Below are 25,052 nucleotides of genomic sequence, written 5' to 3'. Positions count from 1 at the left end.
AACTTGAAGGTGTGCTATTATTTGTTAGGCATTGGAATTCTACAGCCAAAGCGGCTTGCAGTTTCATTGCATGTGCTTAACAGCTGTGTGATTTGCTCCCTTGCTTGTTTACTGCTGGGTAGCACTGTGGAAGAGTGAAGGCCAGTTTGTCTGTTACTAAAGAAATGGTTCCTGCTGCTGGTGGTAGCTAAATAACCATGTTTTTTGAGAAGGGAATTTCTATTGAAAGTTGGCAAGGTCTTGTGCAGTGAGAAGCTGAGGTCTTAGGGAGGAATCTAACAATACAAGTAAGGAACTGGGACGGACAGAGAATCAGTGAGCTTGAAGGAATCATCTTGTTTAATAGGAAGGGGAAATAGTTTTGCTGTGAAAAAAGGCATGTGGTTATGGAACATTTGTCAGAGATGTTCAATGGTGCAGGATGGGGAAAATAATGTGGAGCTGGGAAACAGAGACCTTCTGATAAGATGGGAGACAGGCTGAAAGAGCAGAAGGACAGCACTGCTCTGCTCTGTTGCTAGAGGGGTATGGTGGGGTAGGGAACAGGGTTTCTGGGAACAGAGCAGGGAAAGTCAGTTGGGCGTAGGTTCTACTTTTAACATACCTGGTGAGAAATGGCAGTCTTAAGAAATTGAGAGAGGTTTAAATGCACTGGTGCTTCTCTAACCAGTCTGGAAAGCTCTGTGTGCTAACAACATTGAGCTCCAACTCATGATTTTGAGGAGGACTTTTTCCCATTACTCTCTGTTTTCTGTCCATGATACTTCTCTTGCTATGTCAAAAATGAAGTGATATAATCCCTATAGTTTTTATTTGTCAGGTGTCGGTTGAGCTGACAAGACGATGAGAATGCTAAATGCGTAGGAAACTCGGTGCTAAATTGAAGGCTAGTAAGTTTCCCAAACTGTATTTTGAGAACTTGGAGTACAGATGGATTTGCTTTTAATTTTTTACCAGTAGTTTCTAAGTCTGATTTATTAATTCTTACATCATTCTGTCTCTTCTATTTTTTTTTTTTTTCCTAAAACAGGATGATACCCCTTTCATCTCAGACACTGATGATGAATCTTCATCATGGCCAAACACAGGAATATGTGATCAAACCTAAATATTATCCAGTAAAAAAAGTAATTTCAGGAGAACAGTCCACTGAGGGCTCGTTACCGCTGAGACTGGGCCAGGATCAACTTGCATCACCTTTTCAATGTGAGTACAAATGCAAAAAGCATACTCCCTTCTTTTTTCCACAAAAGCTCCCCCTCCCTTTTTTGAAGATTTTGAAAATTTCTTTTGTTCACCTGAATTGCAGTAACACTTCTAGACAGAAAATAATAATTAAACATGAGATAATTCTTAGATTAGCAAATGCTCCAGAATTCTGCATCCTGTTGAGAGGCAAAATGGACTTCCTGGGTGAAGAAAAAAAATTGAATCTGATTCACTGCTGGAATATAGTGCTATTTCTAGATGATAGTTTTTCCTTCAGATAAAAGGTGCTTTGTGAGCACTTGCTAGAGTAGGCATAACCCTGAGTGCATCAGCATAAGATGACAGTTCCCTTTACTTCATTATGATGGATACCCTTCTTGGAAAGCTGGAGTCCAGAATCGTGGTCTCATTGGTGACTATTTTTCTCTATATTTAATTTATTATGTGTTTATGAACTTCTGCACAGTATGGAGGCTGCATAAGAGTTTCTGCTTCATATTTATAAAAAAAAAGGATTGTGTAGGTGCCCAGCTTGTGGCCTTGGCTCATGCCCCATTGTGTGGGGAGCTTGAATACAAGTTTTGGCTTAAAAGATGAAGAGCTTGATGAATTATCGGTTAGGTATTACAGAGCGTCTGCTGGCTTGATTTGGAGAAAAGCTCCTGCAGTTAAATAATGGACTGATTAACACGGAGAACTAAGGTACTTGCAGTCTCCTGACAGACTTCCTCTGCTGTAGCACAGACAAATATGTTCTGCTGAGGATTTAGGGAAAAGCCTTTCCTTCTAAATCTGTAAATATGGTATCTTTGTGTGAGTATCTTTGCATTTCTGTACTGAACATCTTTACGGTCTGTCCATTTATACTTAAATACATCCCCCTGATTCCTTTACCTCAAGTTCATCAGTGGTTAATTAGACTCTTGGGCTTAATGGGAAGAACAGGGGGCAGCCATAGGTCTTTAGATTAAGAGAGTTGTGTAGTATACTGCTTTCAAAGCACTATATCCCTTTCTTAGAAGTTTCAAAAAGATATTTAATCACATTGTCAACATCAACCAATAGTCAGTCCCTTTTGCTAATAAGATATACCATGGCTTTTCTTCCAGCCATCTGTAACTTTCCTCCAAATAAGGTACTAATGTCCACTGGGACTGGATGTGTCCTTCTCTTCTGACTCCTGCTGACCAAAGACTGCAAATCCCAGGCTGTATAGTTCTCCCAATACTTGGAGTGACTGTTGCCGGTTGTATCCTGGCCAAAAATTCTTCACTTTTGCCCCTTTCTTTCAGGCAGTTTGAGTCACTCTACCTTAGATACACTCAGCATTGCTTGCATGTACCAAGCTGTCGCTAAACGAAGGGTTGTGTGAGATTTTGATTTTTTTTCTTCTATCATAGCATAAGGAAAAATAACTCCATGCAGCTCCAAGACAAAGGAAGACAGTGTTTCTAGCTCTTTTTGGCTTATTGGAGCTCCTCTGTTAATTACAGTAGTCTGAGGGATGTGACTGGGAGAAGGAAAGCCAGGAGCTGAAAACATAGAGCATTTGTTATCAAGTCCTAAGCAGCCCCTCTGTGAGTGGTGTTAGTAAAACATTCTACCTGTATCGGAAAGCGTATGATTCCTAAAACACCAAAAGGACAGATAGTTAAAACACTTTTTGTGGCCTGATAAGATCAGCCATGACTTAAGTGTTGCCTCAGAGGTAAAATGCAGGACTAAGTCTGAGGCTATTTGTATGGTGTTGAAATTTCTAATATTGGCCTTTTGAGCAGCCTAAAAAGGGTCACTTAACCTGCTTTCTCTCCACTTCTGCATTTATGAGGTGGGAGTCAGTGATTGCAACTTCTGATGGAGTGGTTTAGATATCTGTCAGTACAGAGTGCAGTTTGAGCTGTGTGTTATTAGAGTTTAAGATTGTATATCCCTAGCCTCAACAGAAGACCTAGAACGTGGTCAGCTGTATCTATTTAGGGTGGCTTCTGGTTTGTAGAGGTGCTGGAATGGATTCCAAGGATAGAAGGCTACTTGTTTCCATAAAAACAGAGTGATAAATTTCAACTGTCATATCTTAATATTAGGGATGTTTGAATTAATTACAGTGAGGTAAGATTAGGGTGAAAAATTTAATGTCAGGTGTTCTGTGATAACCATGAATATGCAGTTCCTAGCCCTATCTTGGACTGAGGGATGAGCTCCTGCAAATTATCTCATGCTTATGGCAGGGCTGACATGCATTGTCTAGTTAATACAAGGAAATTTAGGAGAGGGACTGATTATATCATGGTATCTTTTCAATGCTGTTAAATGTATAATCTTGTTTCATAGCAGGGCCTCTTATTTATCTAAAGGGTGGGTTTAAGTAGGATGGAGTCAGACTCTTTTCAGTGGTTCCCAGTAACAGGACGAGGGGTAATGGGCACAAGCTGGAACATAGGAAGTTCCGATCAAATATGAGAAAAAAACTTCTTTACGGTGAGGGTGACAGAGCACTGGAACAGGCTGCCCAGGGAGGCTGTGGAGTCCCCTTCTCTGGAGACCCTCAAGACCCGCCCGGATGCAGCCCTGAGTAGTGTGCTCTAGGCAATCCTGCTTTAGCAGGGGAGTTGGACTAGATGATCTCTAGAGGTCCCTTCCAACTCTGAAAAATTCCGTGATTCCGTGATTTCATTGATCAAAGGAATCAGTAATGGAAATGTGGAGATACTTGGAAAAGAAGAGGGGGAAAATGTAAAAATTCTATTAAAAAACAAAAGCCATAAAGTTAGTACTGAATACTTCAAGACCTTTTTTTCTTTGCTTATCATTAAATAACTTTTTTCAGGGAACAGAAGAAATAGTAGCCAGATAGTACTTACTTGTATCACCCAAGAGTTCATAGTTATCAATTAACATGGGGTGCATAGCGAGTCATTCTGTTATTTTTTTCTGATCATTTCTATGCATTTTATTTTGAAGTATTAACACTGTGATAGATACTGGCATCTGTGAAGATGTGCTTCATAGAATATATCTATTTTTCCAGCTGCAGCTGCAATTGGTGTTGATTTTTCTGAACTTCTACAGATTATTTCAGTCCTGTGACATGAAATGTATATATTTGAAACTGGAACAAGTGCCAGTCCTGAGATACCTTTAGAGACAGGTCTGTCCTGGCAGAGGCAAATGAGATGTGGGCTAATGGTGCTTTGGGAGGAAAACTGCCAACCTTGAATAGGTGCTCCTGGGTATCTTCTGATTCATAGACAGTCAGTTGTGTTTGAATGTTCCATTATAGGGCTGCCAGATCAGCTTTTGGAGATAGTAGAGAAAAAATGTTAAAGATTAGTCACATTAAAAATTTTTCAATTAAAATCCATTTGAGGTTCCTCCTGGAACATTTACTCTGGTGTGTTTATGAGCAGTTCATTTCGCTTATAGCTTTCAGAACATGCAGTATAGTAGAGTTATTCAGGCAGCAAAATGGTTTATTCTTTTTGTCTTTTAAACTGAATTTTACTGTAAAGTTATGTATCACATTAACAAATCTTGAAAACTCAGTAAGCCATTTGGGTTACAATAATAGCACTTAAAGTCACTCTGGAGTGTGAAATGCAGTTACCTGCCAGCAGTCATTTCTGCTGTCAAGCATTTTGATCTTTTTTGCTGTGAGATATAAGCCTTCTCCTAAGACTGACTAATGTAACTAGTCATAAAGCTCACATAAAACTTTTAAGTTCTTTAGTGCTAAACTTGTAATTCTCATTCATTGTGCCTAATAGGTAAGACTGTTGCAATTGTTCATAGTGATTTTTAAAGTGTTTGTGGCTTTTTTTCTTTTCTTTTTTTCTTGTAAAAACAAAACAAATGAAAAACCCATCCTGAAAATAATTCAAGATCCTTAATGTTAAACATTTTTTGAGTTCACTGACTCAGCCAAATTTTCAGAATGGTCACAGTTTTACTCCGTTATTAATTCTGTCTCCTTATGCCTAGCATTGTAATACAATTTTATTTATTCATATATATATACATTGCTTTTTTCAATGCACTCATACCACATTCCATACAGAGAGAGAAAAATCAGGACGCATAAATATGGCATTGCATAATTTTAAAGTGCTTGTCTTCTAGAGATGAAATGCTATTCTGTTTGCATGCTTTTAAATCATCTGTTGTTAAAGTTATTACACTCCAAAAATCTATCTGATTCTATTTAATTGGTACGCTGATATATTTAAGCTACTGCGTATTAATTTTCAGATATCTTTGTGCAGAATAGCAAATACTTAAGGATAAGGCTTTGGAAATTCAGAGACCTCTCAAGCAAATGAAAATAGCTCATGTTGGATAGACTGACAGCTGCAGAGAACCTATAAATGGTTTAGCACCAGTAGGAAGATTGAATATATAGTGATAAAAATAAGCTTGCAGTGGAATTGATATGATCAGCAAAGAATAACTGAAAAGGATGAGATCATGTGGATCTCAATATTTTTAATGTAAACATTAAAAATACTTTGACATGTAGGTGAGGGCAGCCAAATAGCCTATCTTACGTATGCTCACCACGAGCTCTGAGTAATTCTCAAGGGGTGCATTGCTTTCTTAAAAGTACACACCAGCACATTTGACGTATAATCTGTCTGAATATTTGAAACCTCAGGGTTAAAAATCCTCTAAGAGTCTAACAGTAGCAATGGTATCAGCACAGAAATTTCAACTGTAAAGTTCTATTCCCAACCTAGTAGTCTATAAAACAGTAGGAAGATGATACTTTAAGTAATTCAGGTACATCTACCTCAGACTTTTTCCACTGCTGTTTTAATGGCACTGTTAAATAGTAACCACTAGTCAGCGTGAGCTGAGTACGGATCTTCTAAATATCAATGTTGATCTCCCTGGCTTTATAAATGTAATGCTGAAGGCAGTTAGATAAAGGAATTCCGTGCTGTTTCTATTGGTCTAAAATGTATAAGGATATGATAATAAGCAAATTCTAAACGGAATGTGCGCTTTCTGGAATTCCTTTCAACACATTTACTGTGAGAACTGCTTATTACAGCAGTAAGAGGCTGGGATGTTCCCAGTTTCACTCTATCCACTTCTGGTGTTAAATAGTTCTTCAGAAAATGCATTTAAATGTATGCCTCATTTTCCAGCCTGAGACGTTTGAGGGCTAGTTTTTAGTGGCATTGTGAGTTTTGTCCATCGAGCTGAAAAAAGTAGGATTTCTGCTTCTGAAATCAGTTGTCCAGTCTTGTTTGGAGTTTGTGTTGCCTGCATATGTAGGACACTTTCACACACCCCTCTCCAAGCTACAATTCCCCATGTGTGCAATGATGATGCCACCACTTCCCTGTCTTTAGAGGCTTGCTGTGAAAATCTATTAATTAGTGCCTGAGGCAACCAGAAACTGGACTAAAAGGAAAAAGAGAACTCCAGAGTAGGTATAGAGTACCTTTCGCACAGCTGGAAGGAAATAAATAAAGCATGTGTTTATATAACAAAGTTATCCCAAGGATAAATATATGTTTAAGAAGGAAAATGAGCCTAATCTGTTTATTCCGGAAGACAATACAAAATGTATGTGAATTTTGCAACTGAAGTTGCATGTTAAGTTTATACAATTAAGTAGTATGGAAGACTTTTCCTTTTTTTGAGGTAGATGGGGTTTTTTTGGGCTTCACCAGAATTTCCTTATAAAATGCATTAAGGAAAGTTGTATCCTTTCTATTTTAGGTAGAAAACGAAAACATGTCTCGAATTTAAGTAGTACAGGTTACAGAATGGTTAGTGAATAGAGGCTTGCAGCACCCTGCTGTGGCTTAGTTTTGTGTATTGTGGCTCGAAGTTGGACAAGTATGCATGTGTGGGTGTTAGACTTCTACAATCTGCACATCGTTCTGTGGGCAACACTTAAATCCTTGTCTAAAGATGAAGCTGAAACAATCATATGAAAGTCATGTAACTGTTCTAACTATTGATACATTCTATTTACAACATAATTTTACATATGTTTGTATACATGAAATAAGATTAATGTGTAAGAAAATGGCTCACAACTTAGAATTGTGATGTGCAGAATGCTCTGTTAAAATTTTGGCATAACAATAGCTTTCCTACTATTGGAAGCGTAATACACTGTTAATTTAGAGAAGCTCTTTTTTAAGCTCATACATAATTTACACATGCTGGTTCCACTGATGACTTCATAGGTTGATTTAAGCAAAAACAGGTGTTGCTTTGAAATTCCAACTTAAACTATTTTTGTGAAATTGCACCATTCTGACTTCACTACGTGACACTTACATCACAATAATAGTATTTCCCCATCAGTAAGTATGGACAAACAGCTGTAAAATGCATAAATGTTTTACTGTTTAAAAAAATGCATAGAGAGATATGACACGTGTTTCATGTAAATGCATCTGTATGATTTGACATTCTGCCACAATTCAGTGTGTGTTGACTTTAGTGGGGAAAAAAGCTCTGTCAGGTCTTCAGTGGGTCAGTTATTCTTTCTGCCCTTCTTGGTATTTATTTGTGGAACTGGTCTGCATAAACAGCAAAATAATTCTCTCACTGGCATGTCTTAACTAGCGCATTGCGTTGTGTTCCCTGTAACTTCTGCCTACGTACATATGTGTGAGTATTAGAGTTGAACATTGGTAACTTTTCTAAATAGAAGTTTTGGAAAATTTGGAGGTAAGGAAGGGAGGTTAAGGCTGTACACTCATTAAACAAGGTATACCCAGCAGAATGAGGTGGGTGAAAACAGAATGAACAGTTAGAAGACTAACTAGCAGAAATAACTGAAAAATTACAACACGGTCTATTTGGAGGGAATGGAGAGTCAAATTCATTTCAGTCACTCAGGGGAACTGATATCCATGTCCTTTTCTGAGGTTTTACATAATCAAATACAAATCAGGGAATGGGGTAAGTGTATAAATGTCAGGCACTTTTTTGGTTTTGTTTTATTTTCTCATACGCAAAACGCATGTGTGCTCAAAGCCTTTTCTCTCCTTCAAGAGATGAGGGGGATTTTTCAGGGACATTCTAAAACGTTTAAGAAAAACTTTGAGCTGTCATCATCAGTGTCAACCACGGTGTGGCTTTTTTGATGACAGAACAGGAACAATTTTAGCAAAGCATCCTTTTCCTCTCCACCATTTGAGAGCATTACTTATACTGCTATTGAAAGGCATGACAGTTCATAACAGCCATTTAAAGTTTGCATTTGATTCCAGTGGGAATTGGAAACAAGAGGCTAAACTCCAAATATGGATTAAATGGCTTAATTCACACTAATGCAGTTAACTCTGTCGAATCAAGCAGCACATTTATGTTGCTTTTGCTTTAGAGTCAGATTCTGAAAAAAATAACTAACAAATGAACGTAGTTTATTTATCAGTTATAAAAGACTATGGAGTTCTTTGAAGTCCTTAGAGACAGAACAACTCTGTATAAATACAAACTGCTTCTCTCTATACTATAGCTGCAGGCATTTTAACAATACCCTTTCTAAGCTGTCTTTGTGATTGTTTGTGTATTCATAAACGGTTCACAACTGAGGAGGCCAGTAAATGAGCACCCCCAAAAAATTACTGTAGCTCTCTTTAGACTCCGAAAAGGTTTTATGGCCACTGAGCTTACCAATAATTGAATGTCTGCGTGAAAGGCGAAGGCTGCTGGTGCTTTTATAGGAACTAATTTAAATGTTACATTCACCCAAAAATGAATGATCCTGTCTTTGTGCTTTAAAATATGGAGGCCAAGACTGATAAACGGCAGTGTGGGGAAAAACATTGGAAAAACAGATTGGTGATCTGGCAAACAGAATTAAAATCAGTTCAAAACGTGTTTTAGCTAGGGGAAAACACAGACTGAGGCAAATGCATCTCAACTGCTGTGATGAAAGAGAATTGGCTCCAAAACCAAAGATTTCTCAAGAAGAAAAAGAGAAGAGGTTTCCAGAAAATTCTGTAGGGGAAAACCTCTATGACGTGTTTGAAAAATAGTAATTTAGCTGAATATAGAGACTGATTGAACCCACACAATTAAACATTAAAAGTCCCTTAGCCAGGCTAACTCCAGAGTTGCTGTGATGTGAGTCTTGGATACCAAGAATTGGTTCTGGTTGTTGCAAGTAGCTAAGTCTGGTTTTACTCATAAGAGATGTGAAAGTGCTCTTCTCTGTCAGTGCTGTCGCCCATGCCAGAAGGAACGAGCAAATGTCAACAGAAAACGTACCGCAAGAAGAAGGTCCTTTCATACCCAGTGAAACTGAGATTTCAGAATCAGTGACATCCTTATTTCTGTCGTCATTTTTTCCCCTTTTAGAAAATTAAAGGAAAAAAAAGATTTTGGCTTCATGCAGTGCTGAGGGAGAGGATTTTTAATGGTGATTCAGCATGTGGAGAGGGCTATGTTCATTTATAACTTAATTCCGTGACGTTCTGTCCTTTGTCACTGTTTACAGTTTGTTGACTTCCTTAGTGCTTTTCAGTTGCTTCCTTTCAGGAAATGGAATGTTAAGTGAATATACTTAATAAGATAATATTAATTTCATTATTATTCTCTATTCTTCCTGGAAATGGTAAACACTTTTAAACTGTTGCACCTAAGACTTGGTTTCCCATTTAAGGGAGTCACATACCCTGGGAGGGGGAAACTGTGTCTATCTCAAGAATTTGTTTTCTAAAGAAATAACACTCTTGCAACTTAAGACTTGTAATACTATCATAGGGCAAGGTAATGTCTGTCGTCTTATCGTTACAGGAGTCTAGATAATTACCTTCGGCAAAATGCATAATTTCAGATGGGTGAGATCAGGTGGGAATGATTCTTATTGCCAGTGTGTAAAGGCCTAATTGAGACCTTCTTGAAAGAGTCCTGTTGATAAAGTGGACAGTAGTGGTTGTATTTAGCTGGTAATTCTAAAGTGTCAATGACACTAGTAACCTGTGTTCATCTGTGCCCGCCTGAGTTCCTGTACAGCTGTGAGTTTGTGTGTAAACATGTTGACTTTGCTATCTGAGCATGCAATTCCTGCAGTAGTACCTGCAGTAGCCTCCATCAGCAGAAAATTGCTTGTGGTGGGCTGTGAAATCATTACTGCTTCATCACAGCTGAGATGAGCGTTGTGTAGAATGGCTTTCTGTCCTAGACACAAAGACAATTGTCTGTGTCTAACTGTAGCTTTTTGGCTTTTGTTCCCTTGTCCCTCAAGTGAAAGCCTTTTGGGTCCAGATACACTTTAGGTACCTAAGAATCTGGGTGATGTGAATGGGAGTTAAAAAAGGCTTGTGGACCTCAATCCTGTGCTGGGTTGCTTACAGTTGGAGTTGTCTCCAGACCCAAACCTTTCAATCATGAGACTCTTGAAGAGCTTGAAGTTCTGTTTCAGAAGTGCTTTGCTCTGAAGAAGGCAGGTCATCTGGGTGCTAATCTTTTGCTTAATTCCCACCTGGACCTGCAGCTGAAGCACTTGTCTGCCTGCCTATCCATAGAAGTGCACTGACCGAAGCCATGTTAAACTCTCCTGTAGGATTAGACTCCCTAAAGAGCGCTATAGTGTAGTCATGGTGGGGTTTGGAACCCAGCTGTAGTGAAGAGTCGCTCAGTTCCTCCAAGAAATGTGTCTGAGCTCTAAAAGGATTTGAACTAAGCAGTCTTAGATCCTCAGCATTTCCTGTTTAATGGGTTGGGCACATTCCTGTTCAGTGTGCTGGTTAGGCTGCTTGCTTCATGCAATTAACTTCTCACGTCCCTTGTACAGGAGACCTCGCACTGATTAGTGGTACAACTCAAGGCTAAAATTTAAACTCTTTAGCATCATATCCATTTGTGGATCTAGTCTACATGTAATACCTTTAAAACAAATAAACAAAAAACCATATTAAAAGAATTATCCCCCAATAAATTTAATTGAATACAGTTGAGGCAATTCTGTTGGACATCTCCTAACCACATTGCAGTCTCTAATTTATTTGGGTTGATATCTTTTTCTGGAACATCCTAAACTATGTAAAGGGAAATGAGGTTAAGAGAATTGAAGAGTAGGTTACTTGCCTCTCCTACAGTAGACCAAAACTTTTTCTGTATTTTAGGGATTTTTTGGGGGGGTAGTGGGGATGGTGATGAGGAATACAGCAAAAGTCCCTCTTCCCTCTGCTGTGACAGGGAGCAAGGAAGAGATTGTATCCCTGTGATAATCAGGAAGAAGAAAGGTTTTCAGTTATCTTCTTCCTTACCTTGGAAGCATCAAGTCTTGTGGATGATTTCTTTTCCTATCTGTCAAGGATGCTGAAGAAGCAAACAGGGCTTAAAAAGAGGGTAAAGAAACAAGAGTGCAATAGAAAGCAAGACATCTGAGAACTCATTTCTGACTGGAGGGAGAAGACTGTGGTAGGAGCATCTAAACAAGACAGAAGGAGGAAATGATGTGAAGATGTAGTAACACAGCTAGTCAGAAATCGGTATGTAGAGAAGTGTGTGTGTATAACAGCAAAGGTGGCAATAAGAATGGCAAGAAAAAGAACATGTGGAAATCACTATTGAGTTACTGTTGTAATAGGGAGCTGGATCATGTTTTGGTCTTTGAAGCCCCATTGCTTTGCATAAAGGCAATAGAACTGAGTACTTGAAAAGTGACAAAATAGCAAAGGTTAAGCTTTATTAACTAATGAAATACCTGTAAAATCATACAAATGCAACAAAAATAAGGAGTTACAGAAATAACAAATGCTAGAAGGATTGCTGGAATTAATTACATGTCAGTAATGTGTAGCTGTCTGGACCTGGTAAATAAAGTACAGCTTGACATACTGCCCTCTTGTTCAAAATGTTTGACTGGGTGGGTGCGCACACAGATGCCTCATCAATCACCTCATGCAGAACTGTGGGGAGTACTTTTAAGCATCAGAAGGCGGCATTGGATCTTAGATGAAATAAAACTGGATCATCTTATTTTAAATTTTATTGCCATGTCTAACTTCTCCCAGTGTTCGTGGCAAGAAAACCAGGTGTGAGGTGTGCAAGTGTACTGTAATGAAGTTTCTAGAAAGAGCAAAGATGCACTGCCCTACCTGAAGACAGGCAATTCTATACTGAAGCAAAAAATGAAATTACCCGTCATCTGTGCCTTGTCTTTTTGAATCCATGTAGTTTTCAGACTTGTTTGTGCTTGTGACTGTTACATAAAGAATAAGGCTCATATTCTGCCTGGTTTTCAGATGGGCAAGGATTGAATGCAGAATGTTTTACTCCCATGCTCAGAGCAGACTAAGGACTGAGTTCAGTTCTGCAAAGGTTGTGTAAGGAATGTTCCACATTCACTTCACTGGGATGACATCCATATCAACAGATCAGAAAGGGATTTGGAAGATCTGTGCCCCTTTGGCCTAGCCTGCGGACTGGGTCTGAGTCTGACGTATCAATAGTGCGCTGTTGGGGGAGAAAATAAGTTACACCAACGGAAGCATTTTACATAAGTTGTGCTGAGTAATCCTGCTGCTGTCCCCAACGCTGATCAGACCTTAGCTGCAGTATTGTCTAGTTTTGGACAGCGTATTTGAAGAAAGACGAGGGATCAAGTGAGTGGCATCAAAAGCAAAACAAGAAAGAATGGAGGTCTGCAAAATGTGGCTCTTAGACTGGAAAAGTTTAGATGGTTTTGGTTTGGAGAAAATGAGACTGAGGGAGATTCGTGGTAGCAGTCCTCAAGTACGATAGAAATTGATCCACAGAGGAATAAGGTTTTGTCAGAGTTTGCTGTAGATAAGGCAGGGCAACAATACACTTGAACTGCAACAGGAGAAATGTGAGTTAGGTATGAGGAATACCTTTGTAATAAGAGAGGCTGAAGCACTGGAATACATTTTCTTAGGGAGGCTGTGGGATCTGCATTATAGAAGGGTTTTAAGAATAGGCTGGTCAAACTTTTAGTGTAATGCTGCTGTTTCATCCTGTGTTGAGAAAAAGAAGAGAGGGGATGTAGGTGATCTCTCAGAGTCTCTTTCAGTTCTTCCTATGCCTAGCAAGGGCTGTATTCCTCTCAGTGTGTAACCTGAAATTTAGGGAAGGTCTGCCTCTCGTCTGTATGTGAATCTAACGTGTCTTTATCCCTCCTCTTTTTTCCTTTTTTTTTTTTCCTCCCCCCCCGCCCCCCTTCTTAGCTCTTAGCACTAGTAAATCTTCCAAACTCTGATATACCTAAGATGTATGATAACCAAGTTTCAACTTGTTCTGATCTTTGGGAACTAGGTTTTTGGGATTTTTTTTTTGTTTGTTTTAAATTGATGACTAAGTGGTGATAAGACAGAACTTCCTCATATATTTTCAAAAGTGAAAAAAGGTCATTTGACAATAGTTCTAAAAGCTTAACTTTTACTTACGCAGTCGATTTTTATACAATGTCAGCTTTCCTTTTAGCTGAACAAGCATATCTAGTAGTAAGGACTAAACCAGGTGGACTGGTGAAATAACTGGGAGACACCTGTTTTAGGAAATAAGTAATTTCCGTCTGCTTCTTTTCTTTTTTTTTTTTGTCAGCATTTAACTAAGAAAAAAGAGAGGGTGTTGGTCATCTGAGAATTTAAGATGTCGAATTTATTTGCTGTTCAAAAGCTTATCAGCTTTAATTTGAGAAGATACATTTTCATTCCAAAGTTTTCCTCATGGATCATGGTTATCTGAAAACATAAAATTGCCTGAGATAATCTATTCTCTTTGGGAAGAGAATGCCATTTTAAAATAGGGTCTTCAGGTCTGATGAGATTGCGTGTAGATACACAAATGAAAACTGGATTCAGTGCAGAAGTAAGGTGTCATGAAAACAGACTATTATGTATCATTCTTGGAGGTACTAACGGAAAGCCTACAGCTTGCTTAGTTCTGTTTCCGCAGGAGATTCACCTCAGGAGTTTGTCATACGTGAACGTATTAAAAAAAGAAAACAGAAAAACCACGCCCTCAAACCCCTCTAAAAGTAGAGTCAGAAAGCAATTTAGTGTAAGGGTTATGGGAGAGATGTGTAAGCTCTACCAGCCGAGTCCACAGTATAAGCCACTGCTTGTAACTTTTATTGTGAATCCTTTTGATTAAATCACTGTGAAGCACAAAAACATCATACACATAATACTTTTTTCAACACATTAAAATATTTTCTTTTCTTTGCCCCACTTGACCTATGAGACAGTACAGTGTAGTCATCTTTTTAACTGAATACCATTTCTGCTTTCTCTAGCATTGCTAGCCCATTGTCTTCCTGCAAAACAGGGACATGCCACAAATCTTCTGAGATCCACTACAGCTATTGAATACTGTCTAGTGAAATCCTTGCAGAATGCTGGAGCCGTGAGGGCAGCCATAAAGCCGAGAAAAAAAATGTGTTTATAGAATTTCGTCTAGAAAGAAATGAAGGCTGAGCAGCATTACAGACAAAAGGGCTCAGGAGGTTGAGGAGGAATCCTTCCCCTTATACAACTCTGCCCAGGCATGGCCACATGAGCTGTTGTGACCACCTGGATCTAAAACCTGCCACCTGCTTTGTCTTAACTCATTCACCTTTTCTGGTAATGCAGAAAAAAAGTCAGTTTGTTGTGATGGTCAAGTGAGGGCAGAAGGCATTCTATGAAGAAATCTTTTTGCTTATATTTTCCATTTCTCCTGCAGTTGTTGTTAGATCATAAATCTATCACAGCAGGGGATTGCTGTGTTCATAATATTATATCATAGTCTCTTACAAGGATGGAAAGAAAATCACATACATGCAGTGCCAATTTTCAACTAAAATCTCATCACTCTACCCACGGAATCACGGAATTTTTCAGAGTTGGAAGGGACCTCTAGAGATCATCTAGTCCAACTCCCCTGCTAGAGCAGGATTGCCTAGAGCACACTACTCAGGACTGCATCCAGGCGAGTCTTGAAAGTCTCCAGAGAAGGGGACTCCACAACCTCCCTGGGCAGCCTGTTCCAGTGCTCTGTCACCCTCACCGTAAAGAAGTTTTTTTCTCATATTTGATCGGAACTTCCTACCCAGGCATCTTTCTTTTTGAATCTGGCTCAAGAGAGTTTCACAGATTTTGGAAATTATGGGTACATTCTTCCACTGATCTCTTTTGACAAATTTAAAGAGTTCTTATGTATAAGTGAGCCTGGACTATGAGGCAGGATGATGGTGCAGTTGGCTGAGCCTCCCTGTTGTGAATTTGCTGCCTAGCTCAGGGATGAAGCTTTAGCCACTATTAACAATCCTGATTGTCCTGCCTTTATTAAAACAGTCTATCTCTAGTTCTGCCATTTTTTCAGTAGCTTTGCTATTTATTTGGTGTTTATATCTTCTGCTTTTGTAGTCTTTCATTAGGCTCATTTATTTATCTGGTCTCACATGTGTATTTCTTCAGTCTGGTGTTACACTTAAGAGCAGAATGAGGTGTTTCATTTCCATGTGTTTAAAATTGGTTTTGAAGAGTTTATGATGCATTTCTGTTTATATATAAAAAACCGCAATGATTCCAGGTATGTTGCAGTGCTGTGGCATCATCATTTTTTTCCAGAAATGAATTTGAGATAATATAAGTTGCAGATCTTGTCATGTCTATGTTGCAGTGGCATCATCAGTAAAGCTTCTGGTGTTTAAAGAGGAAAATAATCTGTGTGCTACCTCAAAAAATGCACTGTCTTTCTTTCATATGAACTAGCTCAAAACCAAAAGAGGTCAAGGCTACAGCAATAATGGGCTTTTTCTAGCTTGAAATTGTGGCTTTTAACATTATACTGCCAAACCAGCTAAGAGATATTGAAGCATATAGTTTCTCATTTAGAATTAAATCATCTCCACTTTGGACAAGAAGGAGGGGTGGGGGGGCGACCAACCACAGACAAGAAGAAAGGAAGAGGATTCAGCAAGTCCAAGAGTCTAACATTGTAGAGTTTCTGCCAAAAGCTTCCTTTCAGAAGGGTTTGTGGTCTGTTTTCAATTTAAATCTACATGTATTATGCTCACCGTTAAGGTCCCTGAACCTTAGGGTGTGTGAGGATAGTATTGTCTACATAAGAACTAGAATGTAGACTAGAGAGTGGGATGAAGATAGTATCTCTGCCTTGAATCACCTCCTCATACACTAGTCAGTTTTCAGCTCAGAGGCCATCATTAGCTTTGTATCCTTCCTAAATATCTCCAGAAGAAATTGAGGAAGTTAAAAGCTGTGGCCTGCTAGTCAAAGAGAAGGAAATAACAGTTTCATTAGAGTTCTCATAAATCTGAGAAAGATGGAGGAAATCTTCCTGTCTCAAAAGAACATGAAGTTGTCTTATTTCTAGCTCTTTGCAACCAGTAAAACAGAAATATCTGTGAGAATTGGTTTTATAACAAAAGCATTGCTGAATAATGATTTGAATATTTGTAGGACTTACATCATGTTACTTTTCGGACTACTTACTTCCCTGAAAACCTGTATCTGAATATTGTTTCATGGATACTGTTTACCCTTGTAGATAGTGGCCTGTGTTTTTGAAGGTACTGATGAACTGCTGTTCCTCTGTTGCTACTCCCATACTTACATGCTGACATTTTCTCACCCAAAAGGGGTGAGAGGCAAAATTACAATTTCCATTCAGTCTCATACTAAGGTCTCTCTGGTACCAAAAAAAATATGCTACAGAATTTTTCTGATAAAATCTGAACTATGTGATAAAAAATATTTTTAAAATAAGATTGTTGTTAGTAACATTGTGCCCAAATTCTGATACAGCTCAGGACTCAACAACATAGTGCAGAATCCTATGAAGGAGAATGAAATGATGGTTCAGTTCCATCTATACTGGCAAAGCCAATTTTTTTTTTTTTTATTTTATTTTATTTTTTTTTTTAGCTAAGCTGGAAAACTTGTGTGGGTCCCCCAATACTAGTTTTTACAGTGTAGGCAGGACTGACTTTTGTGACTCAACTAACCATGTTTTTTTAATTAGATCACATCCTAAAGGAAAAATGTTACTAAAACATCTGAAAATATAAAATATAAAATGAATTGGGCTTTTCTAGGAAAAGATATATATAAAAAACTATGCAAATAAAATACAAAGATGTCTGTATTGCTTGTGAAGCTCTGTTTAACAAAAGGAAAGCTTAGAAGTTCTAGCCTTGGCAATTCACAAGCCACTTATGTCTGTTCATTGGGAAAGGTGTATTAAAAATTATCATAAGAAATGCTTGGCATCCAAGAATCCAGGGTGTCTTCTAAATTGACAGTCTAATCCTAAATCTCCTAAAATCACAATATTAACCTTTAATTGAAGTCTTTTATTTCTGTTTCCGTCTGGCCTGTACTTTTTCTAGCTAATGTTCAGGGAGAATAAGGTAAGAGCATCTGTACTACAGCTGCTGTTCAAATAGAGCAATGCCTTTACTGTAGACAAAACAGTTGGCACAATTGTTTTAATTTATTTGTTTATGAGGAGCCAGAAATAGGAAGGCCTTATATTCTTTTGAAGTGGGAAGATTTTCTTCATTTTCTTGAGATTTTCAAAAAAATGTTTGTCCAGAGGGTATTTCATAAACTAGGTTAGACAACTATCCAGCAGCCTTTTTATTTCTATGACATGAGGAAGAAGGAGATTCTTCTCTTTCTGTGTGTCATTTCTTGGGCTTGTTAGGTTTGATATGAAAGTATTTATTAATAGTTTCCACAAAGATGCTGTGATATATTTACAAGAACTTGCTGAATTTATTAGTAAGTGTGCAGAGGGCAAACTGTGTTTTCTTTTTAAATAATTGCAAGTGGAATCTGTTCTTTTTCCCTAATTTTCCTAATGAGTAGTTTTAACCTCTTTTTTGTCTTCAGCTGTTACACTTGGAATCAAATACATCTGTTTTTAAATCAAATTCTGTAACAAGAAGCTCTTCTAATGGGCTTAATTTAAAATTAGTGTTTGCTCAGTCTTCATTACGCTCAAGTTTTTAAAATGACTGTAAGGAAGTATATAAGAAAAGAGAATCTAGCCATTTTAATCTTTTGAGCTCAGAACCAGTATTTTCAAGTATTGACACTTCCTCACCCTTTTCTCTGACCGAGCTATTTATTACTTAAACAAAGGCTGACAGCAAAGCTTAGTCTATAATATGTAAATCCTTGTGGAAAAATGGTGCCAAAAAACTGTGAAAAAATGGGTCCAGGCAGCTGCGTCACAAGGTTTGACCACTTCGGGCTGGGGTGCCAGGAGATTTGAGACAGATGTTTTCAGACATGCCGCATGCCTAAAACATTTCCAGGGGTCGAGCTACAAATAGTGACTTAATAAGTGCAGAAACAGGAAAAGTATGCAGGAGGACACAAGAGTTTATTCACCCCTAGGTGCACAGCCAGCCTCTTTACATTACATCTGCCTGTCAGGGTTGGCTATTTAAGCTGTCATGCCCTTGGTATTGCTCTTTGTCTGCCTGTGAATAAAGTGCAGCATTGTGATTACTAATCCCACTCCAGTGACTTGACTTTAAATGTGGTTTTGGAGCGGATCCCGGAGTTCTGTTTGCTAAGCTTCCTACTCCTGTTTCAGAGACACCACTGGAGATCTATGAGAGAGAGCACTGCAGACTGCCCTCCTCCTGTAGACCTGTCGCCTTTTTCTCCCCCCCGCCTTTTTTTTTTTTTTCCAAAAATTTTTGAAGGAAATCAATGGATACCAAAGTCATCTGTTTGTTTTTCTTTTTTTCTTTGCCTCCGCTGACAGTGGGAAATCACACTGGTCGCATCAAGGTGGTCTTTACACCCAGCATCTGTAAAGTGACTTGTACCAAAGGCAACTGTCAGAACAACTGTGAGAAGGGAAATACCACCACCCTCATTAGTGAAAACGGCCATGCTGCTGACACTCTGACAGCCACTAACTTCCGAGTAGGTAAGTACCCTGAAACTGTATTTGTCCTTAGCTGTCCTCTCAACTAACAGAGGGAGGAGATGTTTTGTTATTAATACCAGTTGTGCATCTGTTACTCTTTGTTTGGAGGGCTGTGCTGAGTAGGAGCCATTGTATGTTAGACGAGCTTTCTGGTATCCTTCGGAAATGTTCCCAAAAGTTCCTTTTGTGTCATATGAAAAGTATGGGAGTCTTTTTCTCTGAATTTTCAGCTGCAGGGCTGCAACATGCAAAGCTGAAGCTTTTGGTAAAATTCATCCCTCAGAGTATGTGTTGGTAAATAGAGAAAATGTCAGATTCTACAAAAAGTTCTGTTCCTCTTTTTGCTTGTCGAATAAGTATCACTTGCATATGAAATCTAGCTAAAATAGTGAATTTGTCTCCAAACAATTGTGCAGGAATTCCTTAAAACTACAATCCTTTTTAAAAATACATCAGCTTTAAAGTTTTTCTTACTGCTGAGAGTAAGTCAGATTTCATATTTGTCATTTTTAGAGACTGAAATAATGTGAAGTCCAACTGAAGTTATTGAAGCCATTCATTTCCCTGTTAATGTTTATTCTTTCTGCTTGCTCAGTAAGAGTATCAGCAGTATGCCTGTCTAAACCCTGCAACTGCTTGACTGTGTTGAAACAAATCCTGAAAGCTATCTAGGATAATGGTTAGCGTGTTTTAACTGTAGACTATATGATATTGGTAGGAATTTGTGTGCAAGTATTAGTCTTGTAAGCTAAGAAAAATACAAATATATGGATACATACCTAAACACTTTGAAATTTGTTGTTTTGCTTTATGATATCCTTAACTGCTCTTGGAAAGTGTTTTATTGTTATCCTGAAAATATCATAGTACCATTTTCTAAAAAAACTTTTTAAATTAATTATCTTGCCAATTTGTACTCAAAGAATGCCAGATATGAACATTGTAATTTTAGTCTCTGTCTACTATAAACATAATGTCAGGCAGTGCTGAGACTGGCCAATACTGCCCTTTTTAAAGTGCACTGTATTTCAGGCTCTGAGGAGGGGAAAAAAGCTATTCCAAATTATTTTTCTTTTCTTCTGGACAGACAATACAAAGAGCAGTTCCCTCTCTTAACACTCCTACTAGACTATCAGACTGTGGGTGAAAGCTCTTGAAATTAACAACACATTTCTTGATAATATGCATGTTTGTAAAAATATATATGTTTTGGACGAATGATAATAACATCAGTGTTTTAAAAGAGCAATACAGCACATTCTGGGTTTCTTTATGGTTGTTCTGAGATATTTTAAAAAGAAAAGGATTTTTTTAAAGGAATGGTTAATCAAATACTTTAAACTTGTGTTTGGTTTACCAATCTTTTGGCTAGAATCACAGCTAAATAAGTTTTTTGTTTAATTTTCTGACTACTGTGAAAGGATAGGGTTATTCTCCCCTCCTTTCATTTGACCTAATTTTTTATTGAAATTATGAAATGCTGAGAACGGGCAGTCATGTAATTTGTCTGCTATGTAAATCTGTGCTGTAACATGACCTTCTCTCAAATACTTGAAAACTTGGAGAGTGGAAATCGACCTGTGAAGACGTGTTCCACACCTTCCTTCCTGGCCTCAGGCCATGCAGCTCGTGATGCACTGTGTACAATAGGCTGCTAGAAATATTCAACAAAAGTGGCCTATAATTGTATTTGATGGAAAGATAAGGGAGTGTTATGTTTAAAAATGTATAAAAACAAGTTGCTACACACGTATAGGGATTTTTAACCTGCCTGTAGCTAGCTATCTTCCCTATTACCTTTGAAAGACCGAAAGCATTCACTGCAGCTCTAACTATCATCATTTTTACAGAAGAGGAATAAGAAAGTCTAAACTGTGACTTCAAGGCTCTCCAGTTAAAAATAAAAACACTGAGTGAACTTAACTTCTTAATAGCCAGAGGGGAGAGATCCTACACCTGTAGATTGAGTTCTACTGATTGCAGATTTTCAGGAGCATTTGAGTCAGGGTTTAAAATATATGCTATTGAAATAACTTCTATATCTGTTCTCTAAGTAGCACCTCTCATTAGCTTAGGCTTGTCCTGATAGAGATGTCTCCTGATACATAAAGCAGAAGTAATTTGGGTCTTCTGACATCATTTGTTTTTGTTATATTTTTAACATCTGTATTATGTTTTACTTGTGCTTTTTGCTTTCAAGTCCCTGTTCGAAACTTGTTTACTTACTGTTTATCCAAAATGCCTGGAAATTCTTATTCTGATCATTTGACATTTTAAACGTGCAACTATGAAACAGAATGTCATGTCAGAAAATACATACTTAAAGCAATGAACTGCACTTTTTCCATTATGGCATTTTTTTAAATGGCATTTTAAAGTATTTGTTCTTCCTAAAACCAGAAAAGATAAATTCAGATGCCCTATTTGGAGAACTAACTCCTGTTACTAATAATAGATACCTACTATGAGTGGAGAAATTAGGAAACTGCTTTAGGTTGTTAGATGTAAGTGCATTTCTGTAGCAGGAGCAGCATTCTAGTATCCGAGATTGAATTTAGATTCTCTGATGACAGATTGCAGTTAGCCATCACTTTGTTTTGTTCTTAATAATGAGCCAGAGTAAAGTTTTGTATTTATGTTCTACACTTCGTGCTGAACTTTGTGAACAGTTTTTATTTTCAGAATAAGTTGTAGTGCCTGTAACTAAAGCTACTCAAGTTTTTCCATGGGTAATTTCAGATTCTTGAAATTGCTCGGTTTGTCATTTCAGCTGAAACTTGGTAGCAGTGAGTCCAGGCAAGGAACAAATCCTGTTTCCTGAGAATTTTATAAGATATGGATAAGCCATTAAAAACAAAAACCCACAACAAGAAACAGATTGGGGGAAATGTAGCTGTTCAGGTAGCCGAGATTTTGGCTGTTCTCATGAAGAGCTCTAGCATTTCAGTTGAAGGTGATGAAAGCTTGGTATTTAAAAGGAGGGATCTCCTTGATTGCCAGTCTGCTTCAGTGAAACTTTGGAATTTTTTGCCGTTTCGTTTTGTGAATGGGATATATTGCACAGTTAAACTAACCAACCTTCAATATTTCATTGGCTTGGAGAATGAAAGCGTTTAATCTGAGCGGAAACTTCTGCTGAATAGATGATTCTCATTATTCTATTGGATTGATGCATGTGCAGTTTGTATGGTATTTCAGTCTTGATATATCTACAGAGGCTTGTAAAACGGGGTCGATATATGTGCGTAGGAAAGGATGCATATAGAATAACATATGAGGTTTCTGTCTCATTTGCTGTTGACATTACTCAGTGATGTGTTCTGTTTCTCCTCAAAATTATTCCACGTTCCAAAATACCTATTTTTGAAATAAATTTTCTCTCTGTAAGGAGTAGGAGGACAATGACTAATTTGTAACTGTAAAATGAAGCAGAAAGGAATTAGGAAATGCCCAAAATAAAGTTCTTCATGCTCTTTAATTTTTTCCCCTATTCTGCATATGTATTTAATTGTAGATTTATATTCTATTTTTTTGCACAGGATCCCCAGCATGTTTGTTGCACAGGAATGACAGAACTTAGTAAAGGAAGCAGTCATTTAATACTTAAGTTTATATTCGCTGTTCATTTGCAGCCCTGCATCTCATTTAAAGCAGTTTCATTCAAACTGTTACAAATGAGAAGTTAAAGAGAGTTGCATGATGTTCAGTGGAAGTGCATATCTTTCTGTAGAAATTTTGTGTCTGAGCATTTGGCAGTATCTGTGTCAAACAGGGAAATAGCAGCGTTCTGCAGGTGCAGACCAGGGGGAGTTTAGGAATTTTTTCCCAAGACCATAGGAGACGATTGCGGCAGAGGTGGTGATAGAATTATTGCTCTGCTACTCCCCTTTATGTCACCCTTTTAAGCTCATCAGTACCTCTTCTTCTAACATTCCCTTCACCTTTTCTTCTGGTCCCTTTTCATACAGTCTGCACGGTTGTCCTTCCTCCTCCTGGCTTTACTGTGTACAACTATAGTTTACTTAGGCCTTTACTGGGCTGATGGAATATTTTGTTGTGTGCTTTCCCTTAGAAAAAGGGCGGATTTTTAGGCGCCCTATATGTCTTGTTTCATTGAATTTGAGTGCAAGTTAAAGTGTTTCTCCTACAGCGTCACTGCTCTTTGTAGGGAATTGTTGTGAGGTTGAGAATGATGTCAGATGTGTTTGTCATGGCCTGCAGCGCATGTGAGCCAATCTTCCTTGAGAGACTAGAAGAGAACGGGAAGATGTTTATCCATACTACTTTTTTCTCTTCTCATCTCTAAAAGGTCCATTTGTCTCTGGCCCCATGTTAACAGGGTAATAGGATCTGTCGGACATAACTTGGTGATGTGGTGTCATGGTGTTGATTAAAAATGGCAATGACCTGTAAGCAAGCCAGCCCATTTTTATCTGTGTTTTTTGTATGACAGGAAATCCAATAGCAGTGAATGGTGTTTTCTTGCTGCCATTTGCTATGTAATAAAGTTGTTGTTTCTTTGTTCGGTATGATACATGCTGCATATGTCCTACTACATTAAGAGGTACTGCAAGACTATGACATTTGAGGAAGACTTGTCAATACTGTTTGGTGTGAAAAGGCTTTTATTTTAAATAAGATTGGAGGGCAAGTTTGACATATAAAGGCTTGTGTGCCAGGGAAGGCAGACTAAAAGACCAACAGCTTGTAGAAGTATTTGTGTATGTTTGTGAGAATTTACAGACTCTTCTGGCAACTTGTGAGGTGTACGCTGTTCAGTTTTCTACCCATTGTATTTTCTTCTTTGTTTTGTTGTACTGGGTTTAGTAAGAGCTGATAGAATGGCAACAGATTAGAAGAGGTGCTTTCTTCCCTATGATGAAGTGTTGTTTACTACTTGGTGAATGGTGTCAGCCTGGGTAGGTGACCCGTGGTGGATCTATGTAACCTGTGCCCCAGCAGGACACTATTCCTGTGGCTTGAACTGAGACTTAGCAGATGTAGCTTCTCAAATTGGAGGATTTAAAATAATTGATAATTAATGTCATGCAGAGATTTTTGAATTCCTTTTGGTAGCATAACTGAGGAGAATTGATTGTTTTAAATGCTTTGGTTTTCAACTTGATTATGTTCCATCAGACAACCTAATTGATGAGAAGCTTATTTCTGGAATAACTGCTTAGCTCAAGAACAGCATACGATAATTCATGGTCTGGTTTTAGTAGTGTATTCTCTGTGGGTATGACTGAAGTGTTACTTTGAAATATCCTTGGGTTTTGTGCTTGAACTTGCCATAGTATCATCCTTTTCTGAAGTAGCTGCGATGTAAGAACCTTGCTATTCCCCCAATATTATCAGTTTAGTCCTTTTACTCTCTCTATAGTGGCTACCTTGTAGCCTTATTTGGTAAAAGTTTTGTTTCTACTGTCCCTGCAGTAATTACCATTTCCGCTCTGTCAGGCTTTATTGTTTTATGCTCTTTTTGCTGCCAGATGAAATATTTTATTTTTTTTCTAACAGACACTGGCAGACACTTGAAAACTTCAGAATTCTCGGACAACTTGGTTAAAAGATCAACTTTTTGAACTTTCTGCAACAGTAATCAAGCAAGTTTGCCAATCTGTCAGTGTCTCACTCTCTCTCAAAATAAAAAAAAAAAAAAAAAAGAAAAGGATCAGGACATTAGAGTTTATTCACTGTTTTAGCTGGTAAATTGAAATTTAATCTGTATGAATGATGACCATGCTCAAAATACTTATTCATGCAGCAGCACTGTAACAGCTGTAGCAAAATGAAGGCCAAGTATTTTTCCTCAAACGCTTGTCTGAGTGTCTAATATACAAAGACAGACAACCAATGGTGGAACTATCTTGTGAATTGTTTACACCCTCTGCCTTATAGAAGCTATTAGGAAAAAGGTATTTCCCAGCCTGAAAAGCCAATGGAAAACAGTT

The 25,052-nt window shown here is 38.0% G+C and overlaps 1 protein-coding gene across 17 annotated transcripts in view; it reads left to right on the top strand.

The window, feature by feature from the left end:
• LTBP1 (latent transforming growth factor beta binding protein 1) overlaps window positions 1-25,052 on the top strand; it is a 203,607-nt gene that overhangs the window by 48,994 nt on the left and 129,561 nt on the right. For 12 of the 17 annotated variants that reach the window (XM_074579857.1, XM_074579856.1, XM_074579855.1 and 9 more), the window contains exons 4-5: window positions 1,031-1,206; window positions 18,931-19,098. In XM_074579857.1, coding sequence (XP_074435958.1) covers window positions 1,031-1,206; window positions 18,931-19,098 — 344 coding nt within the window. Of the gene's footprint in view, window positions 1-1,030; window positions 1,207-18,676; window positions 19,099-25,052 lie in introns of those variants that run through there. The other 5 variants (XM_074579862.1, XM_074579861.1, XM_074579860.1 and 2 more) reach the window with 2 other exon arrangements.

This window comes from Larus michahellis, chromosome 3 (assembly GCF_964199755.1).
Source record: "Larus michahellis chromosome 3, bLarMic1.1, whole genome shotgun sequence".
Taxonomy (NCBI): Eukaryota; Metazoa; Chordata; class Aves; order Charadriiformes; family Laridae; genus Larus; species Larus michahellis.
Note: the sequence above shows the minus strand (reverse complement) of the source record. Positions and strands in the feature narration are given on the sequence as shown.